Genomic DNA, 20334 nt, shown 5'->3' on the forward strand with positions numbered 1-20334 from the left:
TATAATAATATTCAAGATAATAACAAAAAACTGCAAAATTTCCTCAAAACTACCAATTTAGTGGCAGTAACCCAACAATGGGTTGTTCGATTTGTCTGAAAATTTCAGGGCTGATAGATCTTGACCAATTGAACAATTTTTCCTCATGTCAGATTTGCTCTAAAAGCTTTAGTTTTTGAGATATAAGCAAAAACTGCATTTGACCCCTATGTTCTATTATTAGCCATGGCGGCCATGTTTGTCGATGGATCAAAACTTCGGATACAATTTATAAACAAGATACCCTAAGGAACATTTAATTTAAGTTTGAAGATATTTGGCCCAGTGGTTTCAGAGAAGAAGATTTTTGAAATAGTTTACGACGACAGACGACGGAGGCCAAGTGATGGCATAAGCTCACATGGGGCCCTTTGGGCCCCGGTGAGCTAAAAAAGGGAGACCTGAATTAGATGTTTATTTTTGAATGATGTAAATTTTTGGGACAAAGTAAATCAGCATATTTTTTTTTTCAATATGAATAACATCTTTTTCTTCAATTGATTATAAAGTCTAGTAAGTATATTTTTTTTCAAATTGAAGATATAACGGATTACAAATTAAAAAAAAAACACATACCTTTATGGTCACACTTCTGTTCCTGTAAAAAAAGTGACACATCTAAAACAACATACTTATATTTTTTTTCAAAATCTATGAACACCACTTCATAATAAGATCGGTATTGATCTTGTGTTTTTTTGTGTTGCTGTCTCATTGTTCTAATGTAGCAATGGAATAGAAGGGTGTTTTATTAAGATACAGGGCCGATGTTTACTTTTGGTACCAATTGCAATTTCCCATTTATTTCTAGTGATTGCATGGCAATCTGAACTTTCTGGTCTATTTTCGAATTATTCAGAAACTGATTGACTATTATCATAATAGATGTAAGGAGGAAAGTTAAAGACTGATGATTTTTTTTTATCGAGCTCGTTTCTACTAAATGTTAATTATTGCATTTTGACAAAGAGAGTTGAACGTATTTGAAAAAAGATGTTCCAGATTTGCTGCGTTATTCTTAATTCAACAATTATCAATATAATATAACATCTCTATAAAATCTCTATAAAATCTAAACAAAAAGAAGTGATGCATACTGGATTAACACATTGATTCCTCATTTGTTCTCCCCATTTAACAGAAGATCTACATGCAGTAATAATTGTAATTTGTATTGATAATTGCATAATATATCATTCTACATTATTTACCAATAAAGACTCATTTGTTAAATATTAAGATGATGTCCACTAAAATGATACAGCTCCTTATGTTTTTAGAAGAGGAAGATTCAGAACTCTTTAGTGGCTGAAATAATTTACAAAACGTAAGAAAAATCTTCACCATGATGTCTGCATTAGAAACAACGACGTCTACACATTTAAAATCATATAACAATTCATGAGTAAGTTTAAGCATTGAAGAAAAAAATGTAACAATGTGACAATTTACTCCAGTGTATATTTACATGTTTTGGAATGAACTATGAAGTCATTTTCCAAACTATGCTGAATCTGATTTACTATACAGGATTTTAGAATACACATTTTAGATTACTGATTTTTTCCCCCTGGACTCCTACATAAAATACTCAGATTATTGTACTGTATTGTTACAACAGCTTACATTTTCTCGAATGATGCTGGTTTGAGTGGTGTCTCCTTTGTCAGATGTCAATCCTGTGGCAACTTCTAAACTCTTTGGTGGCTGGAAAAATTACAAAATGTAAATAGAATGTTTACCAGTGTCTGCATAAGAAACCATGACGTCAACACATTTAAAATCATATCACAATACACGTGCAATTATAAAAGGAATATAGAACATAATATTTTTTAGATGGCTAAAAAGTTTACAAAAAAAAGTAGAATGTGCACTATTGTCTGCATTTTAAACCCCGACGTAAACACATTAAAATCATAGCACAATACATGTGCATTCATAGAAGGAATATCAAATGTAACTATTTACTGCAGTGTTTCTTCAAGTGTTATTATATTTAAATGGTATGAACGAGAGTGTAAAACTAGAGGCGTCTAAGAACCTGTGTCGCTCACCTGATTCTACGTTGGTTTTGGAAATCATGTAAAATAGATTAAAATCATATCTAAATGTGAAGAACGAGAGTGTAAAAAGTAAAATCACAAAAATACTGAACTCAGACGAAATTCAAAACGGAAAGTCCCTAATCAAATGGCAAAATCAAATGATAAGAACACATCAAACAAATGGACAACAACTGTCATATTCCTGACTTTATACAGGCATTTTCAAATGTAGAAAATAGTGGATTGAACCTGGTTTTATAGTGCTAAACCGCTCACTTGTATGACAGTCTAATCAAATTCCATTATATTTACAACGATGCGTGAACAAAACAGACATAATAGGTTAAATTGTCAAAATAGGGGTACAGCAGTCATCACTGTGTCACAATCTCAATCAGAAAAAAAAACAAACAAATTTTCAACAAAGAAGCAAATGTTATCAAAAAGTAACTGTGAACATAATTTGAAATATAATTGTTAAATATCTAATGCGATTAAAGAGTTTTTGATGATCTTTTATTTCACTACTGTAAAATAAAATAGTTTCTACTAACATAATTAAGATACAATACAGATCTTTACATTTGGAATTAATTGCACAATTTAAAGTAAGTTATCGTCTTTTCTTTATAGATTATTGTTGGTCATCTCAATGAGATTGATTTTCTTGCTTGAGCCGGTACGCCGAAAGTGAGAAAAACAATTGAGTTGAGATGACCAATGATAATCTGTTTATTGCTATTTTACCTATGACAACGCTGTTAATTGCATTGACAACGGCACACGCACCCTTAGTTTCTAGCGATATTTTTTCATATCACTCTACTGTGCTGAGAAAAGAAATTATAAGTTAGTAAGATCAAAAGAAAATTGTGTAAAATAGCAATAATGTAGGTTAACGAGGGTTCCCTTTGATTTCTGGGGATTGCACGGGAATCTCAACTATTAATCATTTTCCTAACTATGCAGAATCTGATTTGCTATACTGGATGGTAGTGGAAAATCTCTAGAGTGCTGATTTTATTTGCCTTAACTCCTTCGTTTAATACATAGACGATATTATTATAATGTTACATGTTCTTACATTTTCCGGAATAATGTTGGTCTGAGAGATGCCTTTTATGTCAGCTTCACAACTCTTGGGTGGCTGAAATGAGTTCCAAAATATAAGTAAAATGTTCACTAGTCTTTTTTTTATAGATTATCGTTGGTCAACTCAACGAGATTGATTTTCTCGCTTGAGCTGGTACGACGAAAGGGAGAAAAGCAATCGATTTGAGATGACCAATGATAATCTCTTTATCGCTATTTTACCTATGACGATGTTGTTAATCATGCACCCTTAGTTTCTAGCAAAACTTCTTCATATCACTCTACTGTGCTGAGAAATGAAATTATCAGTTAGTAAGATTAAAAGAAATTTTATAAATATTACGAAACTATAGGTTAACGAGGGTTCCCGTTGGTTTCTGGGGATCACATGGGAATCTCAACTTTAAAGTCATTTTTATTACTATGCAGAATCTGATTTGCTATACCGGAAGGTAGACTGAAATCTCCAGAATGCTGATTTCATTTGCCTTGACTCCTTCATTAAATAAATACATAGACGATTATACTATAATGTTACAGGTTCTTACATTTTCCGGAATAATGTTGGTCTGAGAGATGCCTTTTATGTCAGATGTCAATCCTGAGGCAACAATGTTTGCATTTGAAACCAATTTTAATCATACCACAATACATGTGCATTCATAGAAGGAATATCAAATGGAACAGTTTACGCCAGTGTTTTCTGTAAACAAACTTATTTTCGCAGATACATTATTTCACGTTTAGCCCTTTCTAGCCCCTATCGCGTCTATTTAATTTCGCGACTTTATAATTTACTTGATGTAGTTTAATAAGGAAAGATCCAAGTTTTACATATTATATTATATTATTTATATATATATTTATATTTTGAAATGGACATTATAACATGATGAATTAGAGTGTAAAAGCAATCCTTATCGGTGGATATTATCTATCAGTTACTGCGAACATTATTTGACAGATAATTGTTCAATAGCCAATGACTTTCCAAGAGTGTTTGCACTTAATGTAATAAAAATAGTGTTTATGTAAACATAATTAAGATACAGTACAGATGTTTACATTTTGAATTAATTGCACAATTTTAAGTAAGTTATTGTCGTTGCTGATACATTTACTAGGGTTCTCTTTGATTTCTGGGGATTGCATGGAAATTATAAAATCATTTTCCAAACTGCAGAATTTGATTTGCTATACCAGATGGTAGGTAGAAATCTTCAGAATGCTGATTTCATTTGCCTGGACCCCTTTATAAGATACTTAGGCTGTGTTTACTATCATGTACCAGCTTCTTACGTTTTCTGGAATAATGTTTGTATGAGAGGTGTCTTCTATGTCAGATTTTAATCCTGACGCAGCTTCCAAACTCTTAGGCGGCTGAAATGAGTTACAAAATATAAGTAAAATGTTTACCAGTATCTGCATTCACACCATGACGTCAACACATTTAAAATCAAAGAAGAAATATAAAATGTAACAATCAAGTGCATATTAACATATTTTGACATGGACATCGACACGTGAGGATTTAGAGTTTAAAAACAATCTTTAACAATTTTAAACCTGGTACCTTTTGTTAGCTATTATTCGTATGTTTCTCTGTCCTATATGTTCTCCCATTTATTTGTATTGAAGTCCTGTCATGTAATGCTGTCATTTTAATGTTATATTTAACATTGCCATAAACGCGGGAGGTTTGGCTAGCCACAAAACCAGGTTCAACCTACCATTTTTTTCTTAAAATGTCCTGTACCAAGTCAGGTAAATGGCCATTGTTATATTATAGTTCGTTTCTGTGTGTGTTACATTTTAATGTTGTGTTTCTGTTGTGTCGAAGTTCTCCTCTTATATTTGATGTGTTTCCCTCAGTTTTAGTTTGTAACCGGGATTTGTTTTTTTCTCAATCGATTTATGAATTTCGAACAGCGGTATACTACCCCTGCAAAATGCTGTCCTGAAAAAATCTTTTCTTTCAGGATATCCCAGGAAGTCAGGATATCCCAGGAAGTCCTGGGATATCTCGAAAAACCCCAGCACTGGTCATTTTGTGAATCCTGATATTTCAAGTGTCCCAGGAACTCCCTACAAGTCCTGAAATCTGTTGTCCTGATATTTCAGGAATTTCACTGAAGTATATACTTATTTACAACTTCCAAGACTAATGTCAGTGCACAGGTAGACTTTAATATGATCATATTGATGAAAAATCTTAGTACACTATTTTTAAAAATGTAAAACTTGCATCTCACAAATCATGCAAATCATGTCAATATGCCCCAAGCCCAAATTTGAGTAACAACACAACATGAATTTTTATAATTAAACAAACATTTTCAAAGTCCAATTTTAAAAGATCATGATCATACAACTATTCTATCTTGGGGTTTAAAAATAAAAGATAAAATCATAATAGATAACCTATATGACTATTATATAATTTCAAGTATCTAAATGAACACACAAATGATGTCCATGCTATAATTCTTATCATCAATTAGACATGTGAGCCAGTGAATGAAATTTATAAATGTACCATCTGTTTTTCCATTTATATTAGTGTAGACACTGGACAGGAAGTGTGAGGCCAAATACAGGGGATCAAATGGCCTTAAACATTTTCTGAAATTACTATAACTTTAAACATTTAAGATGGTAAATAAACAATAAATGGATTTTTAAATTTTTTTTATTATAATATATATATATATCAAATATTCAAGATAAAGATCATTTATTCAACCAGGTAACATTTTGAAGAAAATAGGAATTAAATTCCCTTAAACAACCCCAACACATTTAGAATTTGAAATTGGACAACAAGCAAAGATGTCTTATATCGTGAACAAAATGGTGCAGATGCATGAAATAGTTCAAAACAGTTCTATAGTTTAACATTAGATTAATAGTGCAGATGTTTTCTTCTGGTGACATGACTGTTTGGTTTTTAAAGGAGCATTGATGTTTACATGCATTTTGGATAATATCTTTTGGTGAGTAAAAATAAATCAGATTCCACCATTTTGAATATGTGCATATGGCAATAAGAGTAAAGGAAAGACTTATAGAATGTTTACCTAATATCTAAACAGTATGTATGCTTTTAATAACTATAAATAAACTATTGTTCTTAAAAAAAAACAAACATTTATCAAAAGAAAAATGCAACACAAGAACTGTGAGAAAACTCAAAAAAGATATTTACCCCAAGCAAATTTGCAGATAATATCGCTGAAATAGGTCCCTTAATTTAAGATACATGCTTCTGGAATGCATCTTTTATTCTAAAACTTTCAAATATATGATTGAGTAGAAAAAGTTGCTAAAAATAATTGTCAGGAGATATTTTAAAGTCTATGATATATAAATGGGTCAAATTGTCTTGATCCTTAATGTCAGGATACATTTATACACAAAATATATACATGTATGTACTCATTTAAATAAAAAAAAAAAGCATGTTGACTTGAACAAATCTGACATACTAATGCATGAGATTTGGTATTTTATATTTTTTTTTTTATCAAACTTTAGATCTTTAACTTTTATTTTGTTTCAGATTTACTGTTAAACACATTCAACAGCTCTGATATTATGCAGATCTATAGTGAGGACCAAAACATGTGACCAGCTTAAACCAGTCAAGAGGGCTTTTGGGAAAATTTGACTGTAGTGTACTATAGAAAATAAATTTGTTTACAAGTGATTTGATTTTGAAAATGCCATCAAATGTGCGGTGTAGAAAAAAATTCAGAAGAATGAATACTGTCTTTTCATAGATTTTGTAAAGGATAAGGATCCATGTTATCAAGAGACAATATCGAATATTCCAGGTTAACAAGTCCTAATAGGGAAGTTTTTAAAACCTGTGATTTCTCAGGACAAACCTGGGATATTTCAGGTTTACTAGTCCTGAAAAGCCCTAAAACCCTGGGACTTCTCAGGACAAACCTGGGATGTTTCAGGTTTACTAGTCCTGAAAAGTCCTAAAACCCAGGGACTTCTCAGGACAATCCTGGGATATTTCAGGTTTACTAGTCCTGAAAAGTCCTGAAATGTCCCATTTGGTCCTATGTTTTTAGGATCAGGATTTCCTGGGATATCCTCGGAAATCCTGTTCAAATACTCTCCCTAAAAATCCTGAAAATTCTTGAAATTCAATTTTAGGAAGTCCTGGGATATTCCAAGAAAATATCTCAGGAAGTCCCAGGAAGGTCTTGGGATATCCTAGGATATCCCAGTAGAATCTTGCAAGGGTACTGTTGCCTTTATTTAACAGTGAATACTGTCTTTTAGTAGCTGTGAACATTATTGGAAATAGAATTGTTAAATAATCAATGACTTTCCAAATGTTTTTGCTGATCTTATATTACAAGAAATGAAAATAGAGATGTTTAGTCGATTATCTTAATGACCCAGAAAAATTATGTTTTGTGACTGCTTGATTATTTTTGTTTGCTTAACTCCAAATGGCAAATATTGCATGCATGTTCAGGACTAGATTTTTTTTCTATTAATAAACAAGGAAGTTCTTTCAATAATATAAGGGGTTTATCGTGTAAATTTGCTACGACTTTTAGAATGTCATTGGCAAATGACAGTTTATTTGGCTAGTTTTGCAATCTCCATGTAAATAACTTTATTTCCGTGCCTTTCTTTTCGTACAATGTGAACAATTTAACGAGATACTAAACAAATTCGAGGCAAGGTTCACTCAATTCGTCATTTTGACGTGCATTTTTACTTATTTCTCCGTTAATCTAGAACGTTTGTAGAAAATATTACATCTCACAAAAAGTAAAATCACAAAAATACTGAACTCCGAGGAAAATTCAAAGTCCCCAATCAAATGGCAAAATAAAAAAAACCAACACATCAAACGAATGGATAACAACTGTCATATTCCTGACTTGGTACAGGCATTTTCTTATGTAGAAAATGGTGGATTGAACCTGGTTTTAAACCTGGTTTTAATGACTTGGAAGTACAATAGAAAATAGTTATATACGTATATATTCTTCGATATCATGAAAAGAAAAAAATAAATAAATAGAAACCTACTTTTTCTCTGTCTATTAATGCACCGTCACTGTGTTGGTTATTAGATACCACCGAGTCCCAACATTTTTGTCAGTGTAGTTTAGACAAAGTGAACTTAGATTACAGCTGTTTACGCAACGTGAATAATGCAGCTTTTAGCTTTTTTCTTTTGAAATATTTCGTTAAGGTAGCTAGGGTGCCTAAATGACTGACAAGATATTTTTCTTAAACTTATGGGAAAGACTGCTGGGTCACTGTACGTTCAATTTCAATACAATTAACTGTTGACACAGAGATATGTTTCACCTATCGGCATTCAATTAAGAAAAAGACAACCTGATGGACAATAACATTGCATATTAATCATGTTAATTCAGTAACTGAACTATGATCTAGTGGGCAGGAGGTGAAAATGGTCGACAAATTGCGATGTTCAGACAGTAATCTAACTTAATAGATTTTATTGTAAGTAGTTCCTGACTTGGTATATATCATGACTTGGTAATACTTGGAAAGAGGGCCTCAAAATAATCGTCAAATTGATATGTTCTGAAAGGTCAGCTGATTCGTTCATATTTTGAGAGGAATTGTGTGTTTGATTGTAATAAAGCATGAAACTGTGCATAAATGTATATCTTCATGTGGTAGTCAATTTAAGCTATGAACACACTCTGACAAATTCAATACGGCGGGCCATTTTCAAGATGTCTAATAATCAGTCTAATTTTTTTCAGAAGGTTCACATTCAGTCAAGTTTTAGATAATTTACACGTACCAATGGTTCTACATGAATATTATAAATATGAAAGGTAAGTAAGAGAGATATTAATAAATCCACTGTTAAATGACATATTCCTTATAACTGGATATGACTCATTAATCTATTTAAACACGAGCACAGTTTAAACAGGACTGTACATAACATCATTGTCCGCATGCACTTGCATCTACTGGGACATCATTTCATATCTGTCGACCACATGTTATTACTTTTTTATTTGTTTGTGATAAATGCCCAAAAATACGAAGAAGGTATATGCCATCTGCATTCACTCAAAGTAGCACTCTGGGTAAAAAGCTGATACTTTCCCCCGCCTAAAGCGTTCCCCTGCTTGGAGAATGTTGTGTGTTTTTCTTTTAACACGTTCCTGGTGTAGAACATCATGTGATCACGTTATATAATTTCAACGGTGGATTGATACTTCTTTATTATAATAGCCAATTCTACAAATGTTCTAGACAAAACATTATTAAATGCTGTAGTTGTGAGATATTGATGGTCAATATGATTGCATCTTCATTCTTAAAAGTGTGTTATTCTACTCGTGGGCTCTATCTCCATTTACCATTATCAAATTACGTTTGCAACACTTAAACTGTATAGTTAAATTGCATTATATCATGTTTATCACAAAATAGGTATTCAGAAAGCAATAACTTTAAATAAAAAATGCAAAAAAACAATTAAGGGGCTCGAGGGTATAAATCTATTTTTTTTCTATAAATGAACTTTATCATAAACTTAATAGAAAAAATAAAAATAAAAAAATGGGGTCACCATCCATTAAAGCTCACAATCTGCCTCCGAAAGAAGCATGGTAAGGTACTTTTTTCCTGTTGAACTAAAAGGAGAAACAGAGGTTATACATGTATCGAAATAAAATGCTCCGCAGGGCGCAGCTTGATACGACCGCAGAGGTCGAACCCTGAACAGTTGGGGCAAGTATGGACACAACATTCAAGCTTGATACAGCTCTGAATTTGGATTGTGATTAAATATTTGACACAGCATAGGTTTCTGACACAGAATGAATGTGGTCTAAGAACTTAAAAATTTTAAATTGGACATTCACCTATTATGGTCCAATATCCAAAATCTAAATACATGGTTAGATTCAGCATATCAAAGAACCCCAAGAATTCAATTTTTGATGAAATCAAACAAAGTTTAATTTTGGACCCTTTTGACCTCAATGTGGACAAAGTTGATAACGGGGCCCAAAAATCAAAAATCTAAATACATGGTTAGATTCAGCATATCAAAGAACCCCATATATTAAATTTTTGTTGAAATCAAACAAAGTTTAATTTTGGACCCCGATTTGGACCAACTTGAAAAATGGGCCCATAATCAAAAATCTAAATACATGTTTAGATTCAGCATATCAAAGAACCCTAAAAATTCAATTTTTGTTAAAATCAAACTAAGTTAAATTTTGGACCCTTTGGACCTTTAATGTAAACCAATTTGAAAACGGAACCAAAAATTAAGAATCTAAATACACAGTTAGATTCGGCATATCAAAGAACCCCAATAATTCAATTTTTGATGAAATCAAACAAAGTTAAATTTTGGACCCTTTGGACCTCAATGTGGACCAATTAAAAAACGGGGCCCAACATCCAAAAACTTAATACACGGTTAGATTCAGCATATTAAAGAACCCCAAGAATTCAATAATAAAACCCCATTGAAATTGATCAAGAAATAAGCAATTTATACAAAGTATCTTCTTTTGCACAATACTGTGCAATTGAATATTTCTTGCTATTGCGCAGTACTGTACAATTGACAATTTCTTGCTATTGCACAATATTGTGCTATTGGATATTTCTTGCTATTGCGCAATACTGTGCAATTGAAGATTTCTTGGTATTGCGCAATACTGTGTAATTGAAGATTTCTTGCTATTGTGCAATACTGTGCAATTGAAAATTTCTTCCTATTGCACAATACTTATTATATAATAATTTACACATCCTGTTTGGTGTGTATCTCCTACCATATCATTATTATTTGCTTTTAAATATAAATCAGAAATAACCAACTTAACATGGGAAATTTTAAAAGAAAAAAAAAGGAAAAAAAGAAAAAAAAAATCCCCCCCCCCAAATTTTTTGAACCCCCTTATGATTCATCACCCCCAAACTCAATCCCAGCCTTCCCTTTGTGGTATGGTACCTTGCAGTACAATTTCAGAGAGATCCATACACTTGAACACAAGTTATTGTCTGGAAACTAGAAAAATGCTTATTTTTGGCCCCTTTTTGGCCCCCAATTCCTAAACGTTTCGGGCAATTACCACAAAACTCAATTCCAGCTTTCCCTTTGTGATATGGAACCTTGTAGTACAATTTCAGAAATATCCAAACACTTACACACAAGTTATTGTCATGAAACTAGAAAAATGCTTGTTTTTTGCCCCTTTTTTGGCCCCTAATTCCTAAAATTTTGAGGCAATTACCCCCAAAATCAATTACAGCCTTCCCTTTGTGATATGGAACCTTGTGGTACAATGTCAGAGAGATCCATACACTTACACACAAGTTATTGTCTGGAAGTTACAAAAATGCTTATTTTTGGCCCCTTTTTGGCCCCTAATTCCTTAACTGTTGGTACCATAACCCCCAAAATCAATCCCAACCTTCCTTTCGTGGTATAGAACCTTATGGTAAAATTTCATGGAGATCCATTCACTTAAACTAAAGTTAGAGTGCGAAAACCAATGTGTCTTCAGACGACGCCGGAAGACCGCCAGATGACGACGACGACGCCAACGTCATACCAATATACGACCAAAAAATTTTTAATTTTTGCGGTCGTATAATAAGAAAAAAGAACTGAATTACAGAAATCGTTTAAATTTTACAATTGTTTAGTTTAAGTACAGCTCATTTGAAAAAAAATAATAAAATGAGTTAAATAAGATATTTCAATTTAAATGCAAAAAAATGGCATTTTTGCATCAAAGGGAGATCATTTCGAGCTTTTTCAATGATATAAACATTTTAAAAGTCATCTGGGGCCAAAAGGATTTTTTTTATTTGATTTTTGTAACATATCATAAACTAACAACTAATAGTGTAATAAATAAAATTTTTAATGAAAAAAAACAATGTTTAAATTTTTGCTGAAATTTTTGTACCCTCGAGCCTAATCTTAAGTATAATGCAATCTGTATATGTAATGGTTTATTTCTTCCTCTGTAATATTTTTTTCTGGTGGAGAATGTGTCACAATAAAGTTTCCCAAACACTTTTATCTCTGATCTTTTATATAAATTAATATTAAAGGATGAATTTAATAAAAAAATAATTAGACAGAAATTATTTCATAGTTAAATACTATCCAGCTGTTAAAATTGTTTTTGTTATTATTTATTGTTGTGTTATGATTCATCTGATTTTGTCACATTATCACAAACTACATTACAAATTAAACTGCATTTTCATAAATGTACACATTAATTAAATTCAAAATGTATTTGCACAGAGATCTGAAAACAACCCACCTTTTAATACCTGTATTCACTTACCTTATTTTCTTATTGATCATGATATTATTTCACAGTTAAGATCTGTGAAATTACTTCTGGTTTTGTTTCATGATAATTGTCTTTTAAAAGAATGATATTTAAAATTATTGAAGAATATCATTAAATTTTAATCTGTGAAATTATTTCCCATTATAATACATTTATTTGGTTTTGCATTCAGTATTTTAGGTTATATTAAAATACACAATTATTAGTCCATAGTAGTTGCAAAGATTTGTTTTTTTTTATTAACAATTTAATATCTTAACTTCTTGGAAAAATTTCATGACAATGGAAAATATCTCACAATGAAATATTTTCCTAGGGAAAAAATCTTAAAACATCATCTGTAATTTTTTTTCCGCCCGATGATATTTCAGCCGGATATAATTTTGCTTTACATATACACATAGAAGGAACATTCTCTCCATGATCTCAAATCATAATGTGTAGTTCAATCTGTAATGTTACTGATCAGTGTGAAAAAAAAAACATGTCATGAGCTGTGCATTAGAATTAGAAGTACACCTACTGTAATCTCAGGGACATATCTTATGATGCACATGAAAAATTAGAGCCTTTGATGAGAAAGGTCAACATATTTCAGAGCAATCCAAAACTCTGATGGAACAACAAAATTTTTATAACAAGAGTGCACACGCTGAAATTTCTCGCCTTCTTTACTAATCATTGATATTATGTTGATAGTCCTAAATATAAAGCTTTATTACAACTGTCACATAAACTTAACATTAACCAAGTAAACTAAACATTGACCAATGAACCATGAAAATGAGGTCAAGGTCAGATGAACTATGCTAGGCAGGCATGTACAGCTAACAATTCTTCCATACAACAAATATAGTTGACCTATTGCTTATAGTTTAAGAAAAACAGACCAAAACACAAAAAACTTAACACTGAGCAATGAACCTTGAAAATGAGGTCAAGGTCAAATAAAACCTGCGTGACTGCCAAATAGATCATAAAATATTTCCATACACCAAATATAGTTGAACTATTGCATATAATATTAGAAAAAAAGACCAAAACTCAAAAAACTTAACTTTGACCACTGAACCATGAAAATGAGGTCAAGGTCAGATGACACCTGCCCGCTAGACATGTACACCTTACAATCATTCCATACACCAAATATAGTAGACCTATGGCATACAGTATAAGAAAAACAGACCAAAACACAAAAACTTAACTATAACCACTGAACCATGAAAATGAGGTCAAGGTCAGATGACACCTGACAGTTGGACATGTACACCTTACAGTCCTTCCATACACCGAATATACTAGACCTATTGCTTATAGTATCTGAGATATGGACTTGACCACCAAAACTTAACCTTGTTCACTGATCCATGAAATGAGGTCGAGGTCAAGTGAAAACTGTCTGACGGGCATGAGGACCTTGCAAGGTACGCACATACCAAATATAGTTATCCTATTACTTATAATAAGAGAGAATCTAACATTACAAAAAATCTTAACTTTTTTTTCAAGTAGTCACTGAAAATGAAAATGAGGTCAAGGACATTGGACATGTGACTGACGGAAACTTCGTAACATGAGGCATCCATATACAAAGTATGAAGCATCCAGACCTTCCATCTTCTAAAATATAAAGCTTTGAAGAAGTTAGCTAACGCCGCCGCCGCCGTAGCCGCCTCACTATCCCTATGTCGAGCTTTCTGCGACAAAAGTCGCAGGCTCGACAAAAACTTGTACCCAAGCAAAAAATTAGATTGCAATGATACATCATTCTTTAATCATAACATTAAGCTTACAGAAGTGACCTTTGTGAAGAAAATTTAACTTTTAAAGAATGTGCTGATTCTTTAAAATTTATGACAAATGGAAAAAGTCCTGGTTCTGATGGGTGTACTGTAGATTTTTATAAATTTTTTTTGGAAAGATATTGGCCCTTTTGTCTTTCGGTCTATTCACTTTGGATATGAGGGTGGAAAATTTTCTGATTTTCAGTATCAAAGTATAATAACTTGCATTCCTAAAGAGGGAAAAGACAGACAGTATATTAATAACTGGCGTCCTCTTAGTCTTTTGAATACTGATATGAAAATAGCTTCTGCTGTTATCATGGTTATAGCTAATAGACTTAAACCTGTTTTACAATGCTCTTCAACTTTGTACGTGTTTGGCTTTAAATCTATTTTGATCTGAGCGTCACTGATGAGTCTTATGTAGATGAAACGCACGTCTGGCGTATTAAATTATAAGCCTGGTACCTTGGATAACTTATTACCATTTATCATAAGTGATACACAAAAAGGTTTCATTAAAGACAGATTTATGGGTGAGAACACACGTCTTTTTTATGATTTGATGCACTATCTTGAGGAAAATAATAAGACAGGTCTTTTATAACTTGTTGATTTTGAAAAGGCGTTTGATTCTTTGGAATGGTTATTTTAAAAAAAATTCTTTGAAAAGCTTTAATTTTGGGCCTTCGATATGTAGATGGTTTGAAACTTTATACTTACGGGCATCAAGTTGTGTTATAAATAATGGACACATGTCTAAGTTTTTTCATTTAGAAAGAGGTTGCAGACAAGAAGATCCTCTTTCTGACTATTTATTTATAATTGGTGTTGAATTATTATCTTTGAAATTGAAAGGTAATCCTGATATAAGGGGAATTACTGTCAATGTTAATGAATCACTTTTAAGCCAGTATGCAGATGACACATTCCTTATGTTAGATGGAAGGGAAACACTTTCATGTTTTGAATCTTTTTATAAAATTTCAGGTTTGAAAATAATTGCTTCAAAAACAAAAGCACTATGGGATGGAAGTAAAACATATTCAGATCTTATTCTATGTCCTAACTTAAAACTTCATTGGTCACATTCAAATTTTTTAAAACTTTTGGGGATTGAATTTTCTTTAGATTTAAGCTGTATCACAGAAATTAATTTTGCTAAGAAGATTAAAGAGGTCTCTGCAATTCTGAGGAGCTGGCAACATCTAAAACTCACATTATTGGGAAAAATTACAGTAATTAAATCACTTGCACTTGACTTATTAAAAGATCTTGCCTTGCTGATAATTCTTGTGATTCAAGATGTTTATTTATATTTCAGAATTTAAATCATAAAAAAATGTTTCTCTCTAAATATCATAGTTGTCATGATAATAAGCAATAAACAGCTGCGCCATGATAGCATGATACGCCCGTCGTCTTGTGTGTGAATTTTTATGCAATAATCATAAATAGTTTCTGACATACGACGCGACATGCGAAAACCCCCCTTTTTTTTTACAAAAAACTCAATATCTCTAAAATAAAATTTTGAATCAAAACCAAAAAGTATACAGATCTTTAGATTTATATAATTAAGAAGTGTGTAAAATTTTAAGCAATAATCATGAATTGTTTTTGAGTTACAGCGCGACATGTGAAAACCCCCTCCCCCTTTTTTTATAAAATACTCAATAACTCAAAAATAAAATTTTGATTCATCACCAAAAAGTATACAGATCTTAAGATTAATATAACTAAGAAGTGTGTAAAGTTTTAAGCAATAATCATAAATTGTTTTTGAGATACGGTGCGACATGTGAAAAAAACACACACCTGTTTTAGAGACCCGTAACTCAAAAAGTTTTAATCTTATTTTCACCAAAAAGTATACAGATCGTTTGACCATCATAAGAAACAACTATGTTAAGTTTCATGAAATTTGGATAAGTTGTTCTCAAGTTACTGTGCGACATGTTTACGCCGGACAGACGACATTTGTATACCATAATACGTCCCGTCAAAATTTTGACGGACTTATAAAAATTAAAACTAGAGGCTCTAAAGAGCCTGCATCGCTCACCTTGGTCTATGTGCATATTAAACAAAGGACACAGATGGATTCATGACAAAATTGTGTTTTGGTGATGGTGATGTGTTTGTAGATCTTACTTTACTGAACATTCTTGCTGCTTACAATTATCTCTATCTATAATGAACTTGGCCCAGTAGTTACAGTGGAAAATATTTTGTTAAAATTGTAAAAAATTTACAAAATTTATGAAAATTGTAAAAAATTTACTATAAAGGGCAATAACTCCTTAAGGTGTCAATTGACAATTTTGGACATGTTTGACTTATTTGTAGATCTTACTTTGCTGTACATTATTGCTGTTTACAGTTTATCTCTATCTATAATAATATTCAAGATAATAACCAAAAGCTGCAAAATTTTCTTAAAATTACCAATTCAGGGGCAGCAACCCAACAACGGTTTGTCCGATTCATCTGAAAATTTCAGGGCAGATAGATCTTGACCTGATAAACAATTCTACCCAAGTCAGATTTGCTCTAAATGCTTTGGTTTCAGAGATATAAGCCAAAATTTACATTTTACCCCTATGTTCTATTTTTAGCCATGGTGGCCATCTTGGTTGGTTGGCCGGGTCACTGGACACATTTTTTAAACTAGATACCCCAATGATGATTGTGGCCAAGTTTGGTTAAATTTGGCCGAGTAGTTTCAGAGGAGTAGATTTTTGTAAAAGTTTACGGACGACGGACGCCAAGTGATGAGAAAAGCTCACTTGGCCCTTTGGGCCAGGTGAGCTAAAGAATGTACAATTTGTCATTTATGAGCAATAACTCATGAAATAATTTGTCTGACAGTTTTGACGTATATGTGGATAATTGGTACAGCTCATTATTCTGAACATAATTTTTCCTTCCAAATTTTCTTTATTTATAATGGTTCAAAATATAAATGACAACACTTGCTTTTTACCTCTATGTTCTATTTTTGGCCAAGTCAGCCTTGTTGAATGGTAGGCGGAGTTATTTGACAAACATGCGGCGGGGTTAAACATTTTTTGTGAGATATTAACCCTTTCCATATACCTCTAGCCAATGTAGAATAAAGAAACACATAGCAATACACACAGTTAATCTCAGTTTAAAAGAGGTCCGAGTCCGATGTCAGAATAGGTAACAAAAGAAACTAAGCAAAATGAAAATGATACATACATTAACAAAGGACTACTACCAGCTACTCACATGCCAGCTCCAGACCTTAATTAAACTGATTGAAAAATGATGTCTTCATCATCTTAAAATCAGGTACAATCCCTCTCGTTAGAGGTTTATATCATCATAAAATATATGAGAACATAACCAGTATCATGAGTATCATGCCAAAACCTGGTTTTATAATAAATGTGTTAATTTCTGATGCAAAGACCCTATGAGTGAATCAGTTGATTGATTTATATTTGGTGTTTAATGCCACTTTTAAGCACCGCATTTAGGCTATTTCTTGGCGGTCAGTTTTTATTGGTAAAGGAAGCGGGAGTGCCCGGAGAAAACTACGACCTTCGATAGGAAAACTGACAATCAAAGTCAATTAAGATAGGAGTCGAGGGTACCCGCACAAGCGGGGTCTGAACTCACAACCTCAGTGTTGACTGGCTAGTGATAACAGTAGTAACTACTTAGACCACTATGAGTGAATCAATATTAATACCAACATATGCAATCCTTAATGACCTGACTACAGTATCATAATTATATCCTTTCCAAATAAGTCTGTTTAAAGGTTTGATTAGCTTTTGAGGTTAATACCGACATTTTTGTGCTTTGTAAAGAATATTATTATGAGATATTGGATGTGAAATACCTGAACGTATAAGATAGATATAGGAAGATTTGGTATGAGTGCCAATGAGACAACTCTCCATCCAAGTAACAATTTATAAAAGTAAACCATTATAGGTCAAGATACGGCCTTCAACACGGAGCCTTGGCTCACACCGAACAGCAAGCTATAAAGGGCCCCAAAAATTACTAGTGTAAAACCATTCAAACGGGAAAACCAACGGTCTAATCTATATAAAAACTAGAAACGAGAAACACTTATGAACCACATAAACAGACAACAATCACTGAACATCAGATGTTTGCATGTTGATTTATATTTAAGAATGATGTCCTTGTATCGATGATAAAATTTAGTAAATGTTTTGACTAGTTTGTGATACCGAGAACCCTGGTGTAATAATTTTTCAGTAATGCAAGCCATCTTTGTTTTTGTTTTGTTAACTTATTTATACTTTGTGAGGATAAAGTTGCAAAATAGACTAGTTATACCAGTTGTCGTACATTAATATATGGTTAGACAATTGACTAAGTGCACGTTTATATCTTATTATTAGTAAAATTTGAAAATTGAACCTTTTTTTTTCTTTCCGATAGAAAGGTTTACATGTTTATGCATTTGAGGCAATCATTTAGCTGTAAATTCTATATTTGTCGAACAAATGCTATAATGAAGGCTTTACATAATTATGATAATGACCTGATTTTTCCCAGCAGTGGGAGTAATTTTCCTGTAGAATTCAAGGTTTCATGTTGCAGATTATGATATAAAATTCTACTGTTCGCGATGAAAATTTCACTGTTTGGGGGTGTTGAAATTAGTGTGGGTATTCAAAATAATCATACTTAAAGAAGTGATATTTTGGAAGATAAATAGTGATATGATACTTAAACAAGTGCTTTTTATGTCATTATACCAGATTCAGTACAAGGTAATCACCTGACATGACTGGTCATCCTATTCACACAGATTTTGATTCTGATAATTTTAGCAACATAATTAGTCCCTGGATCATTATTACATGTATATTTAAAGATACAGCAAGATTAAATCACTTCGTACATCAGAAATATTTTAAAATTAAAGAACCTTAGTGAGCGCGCTCACATTAACCATGCTCCTGAATTGTCACTGGACAAATAAAAGAACTTTAAGTTAAAAAAAATTGAATCATAATTTCCTGTCGATATGCACATCTACATAGTATGTCCTTATAATCTAAAAGGTTTCATGAAATTCTGTTGTGAGGTTTCAGAGGAGTTTTGATGACAAACTAGTCTGTTCCAGTAGTATATTGAGGCAAATAAGTTCAAAGGGGCGTGACTCCTAGAAAAAAACCTGAATCATAATTTTCTGTCGATATGCACATCTACATAGTATGTCCTTATTATCTACAAAGTTTCATGGAATTCTGTTGTGTGGTTTCAGAGGAGTTGCGATGACAAACTGTTGCAGTAGTATATTGAAGCAAATAAGTTCAAAGGGGCGTCACTCCTAGAAATAAAACTGAATCATAATTTCCTGTCGATATGCACATCTACATAATATGTCCTTATTATCTACAAAGTTTCATGAAATTCTGTTGTGTGGTTTCAGAAGAGTTGTGACGACAAACTGTTGCAGTAGTATATTGGGACAAATAAGTTCAAAGGGGCGTAACTCCTAGAAAAATATTGAATCATAATTTCCTGTTGATATGCACATCTTCATAGTATGTCCTTATTATCTAAAAAGGTTTCATAGAATTCTGTTGTGTGGTTTCAGAGTAGTTGCGATGACAAGAACAGGACTGACGGACAGATGGACGGAGGGATGGACAGACAGACGGACGGGTCAAAAACATTATACCCTTGGGAACTTCGTTGAGTGGGGTATTTAAAGATAGCAGGTAATGAGACTTGGTTTAACAAAAAAAAAAAAAAAAAACACAAATTCAATAATATTATCTGCACTTGATTTTAATAGAAGTTTTGAAAGAATTCAACAATTTACGACATTTAATGTTTTGATAGTTTCAAGTTCTAGATATTTATGTTGATTATTAAATGATATATGTATCCTTTTACTCATAATAAGTGAAAAATTCACATGCCAAAAACAAATTTTAATCATTTTAAGCAGTCAGTGAACAATGAAAGGAGGCCAAGGACTGT

At 32.3% G+C, this 20334-nt stretch overlaps 2 protein-coding genes across 18 annotated transcripts in view; one reads left to right on the plus strand and one right to left on the minus strand.

Annotated features, from left to right (window-relative positions):
- LOC127731904 (zinc finger C2HC domain-containing protein 1A-like) overlaps positions 1-20334 on the plus strand; it is a 384322-nt gene that overhangs the window by 154551 nt on the left and 209437 nt on the right. The window lies entirely within an intron of this gene.
- Positions 1-20334, minus strand: part of LOC127731935 (uncharacterized) — a 159603-nt gene that overhangs the window by 11598 nt on the left and 127671 nt on the right. For 15 of the 17 annotated variants that reach the window (XR_007995911.1, XM_052240785.1, XM_052240786.1 and 12 more), the window contains 4 exons: positions 4479-4559; positions 3172-3234; positions 1666-1746; positions 616-637 (listed from right to left, as the gene is read on the minus strand). Coding sequence is in view for 16 of the 17 variants with exons in the window: in XM_052240785.1 (XP_052096745.1) it covers positions 616-637; positions 1666-1746; positions 3172-3234; positions 4479-4559 (247 nt within the window). In the remaining variant the exon portion in view is untranslated. The remainder of the gene's footprint in view (positions 1-615; positions 638-1665; positions 1747-3171; positions 3235-4478; positions 4560-20334) is intronic. The other 2 variants (XM_052240788.1, XM_052240792.1) reach the window with 2 other exon arrangements.

The sequence above is a fragment of the Mytilus californianus genome, unplaced genomic scaffold (assembly GCF_021869535.1).
Source record: "Mytilus californianus isolate M0D057914Y unplaced genomic scaffold, xbMytCali1.0.p SCAF_21, whole genome shotgun sequence".
Taxonomy (NCBI): Eukaryota; Metazoa; Mollusca; class Bivalvia; order Mytilida; family Mytilidae; genus Mytilus; species Mytilus californianus.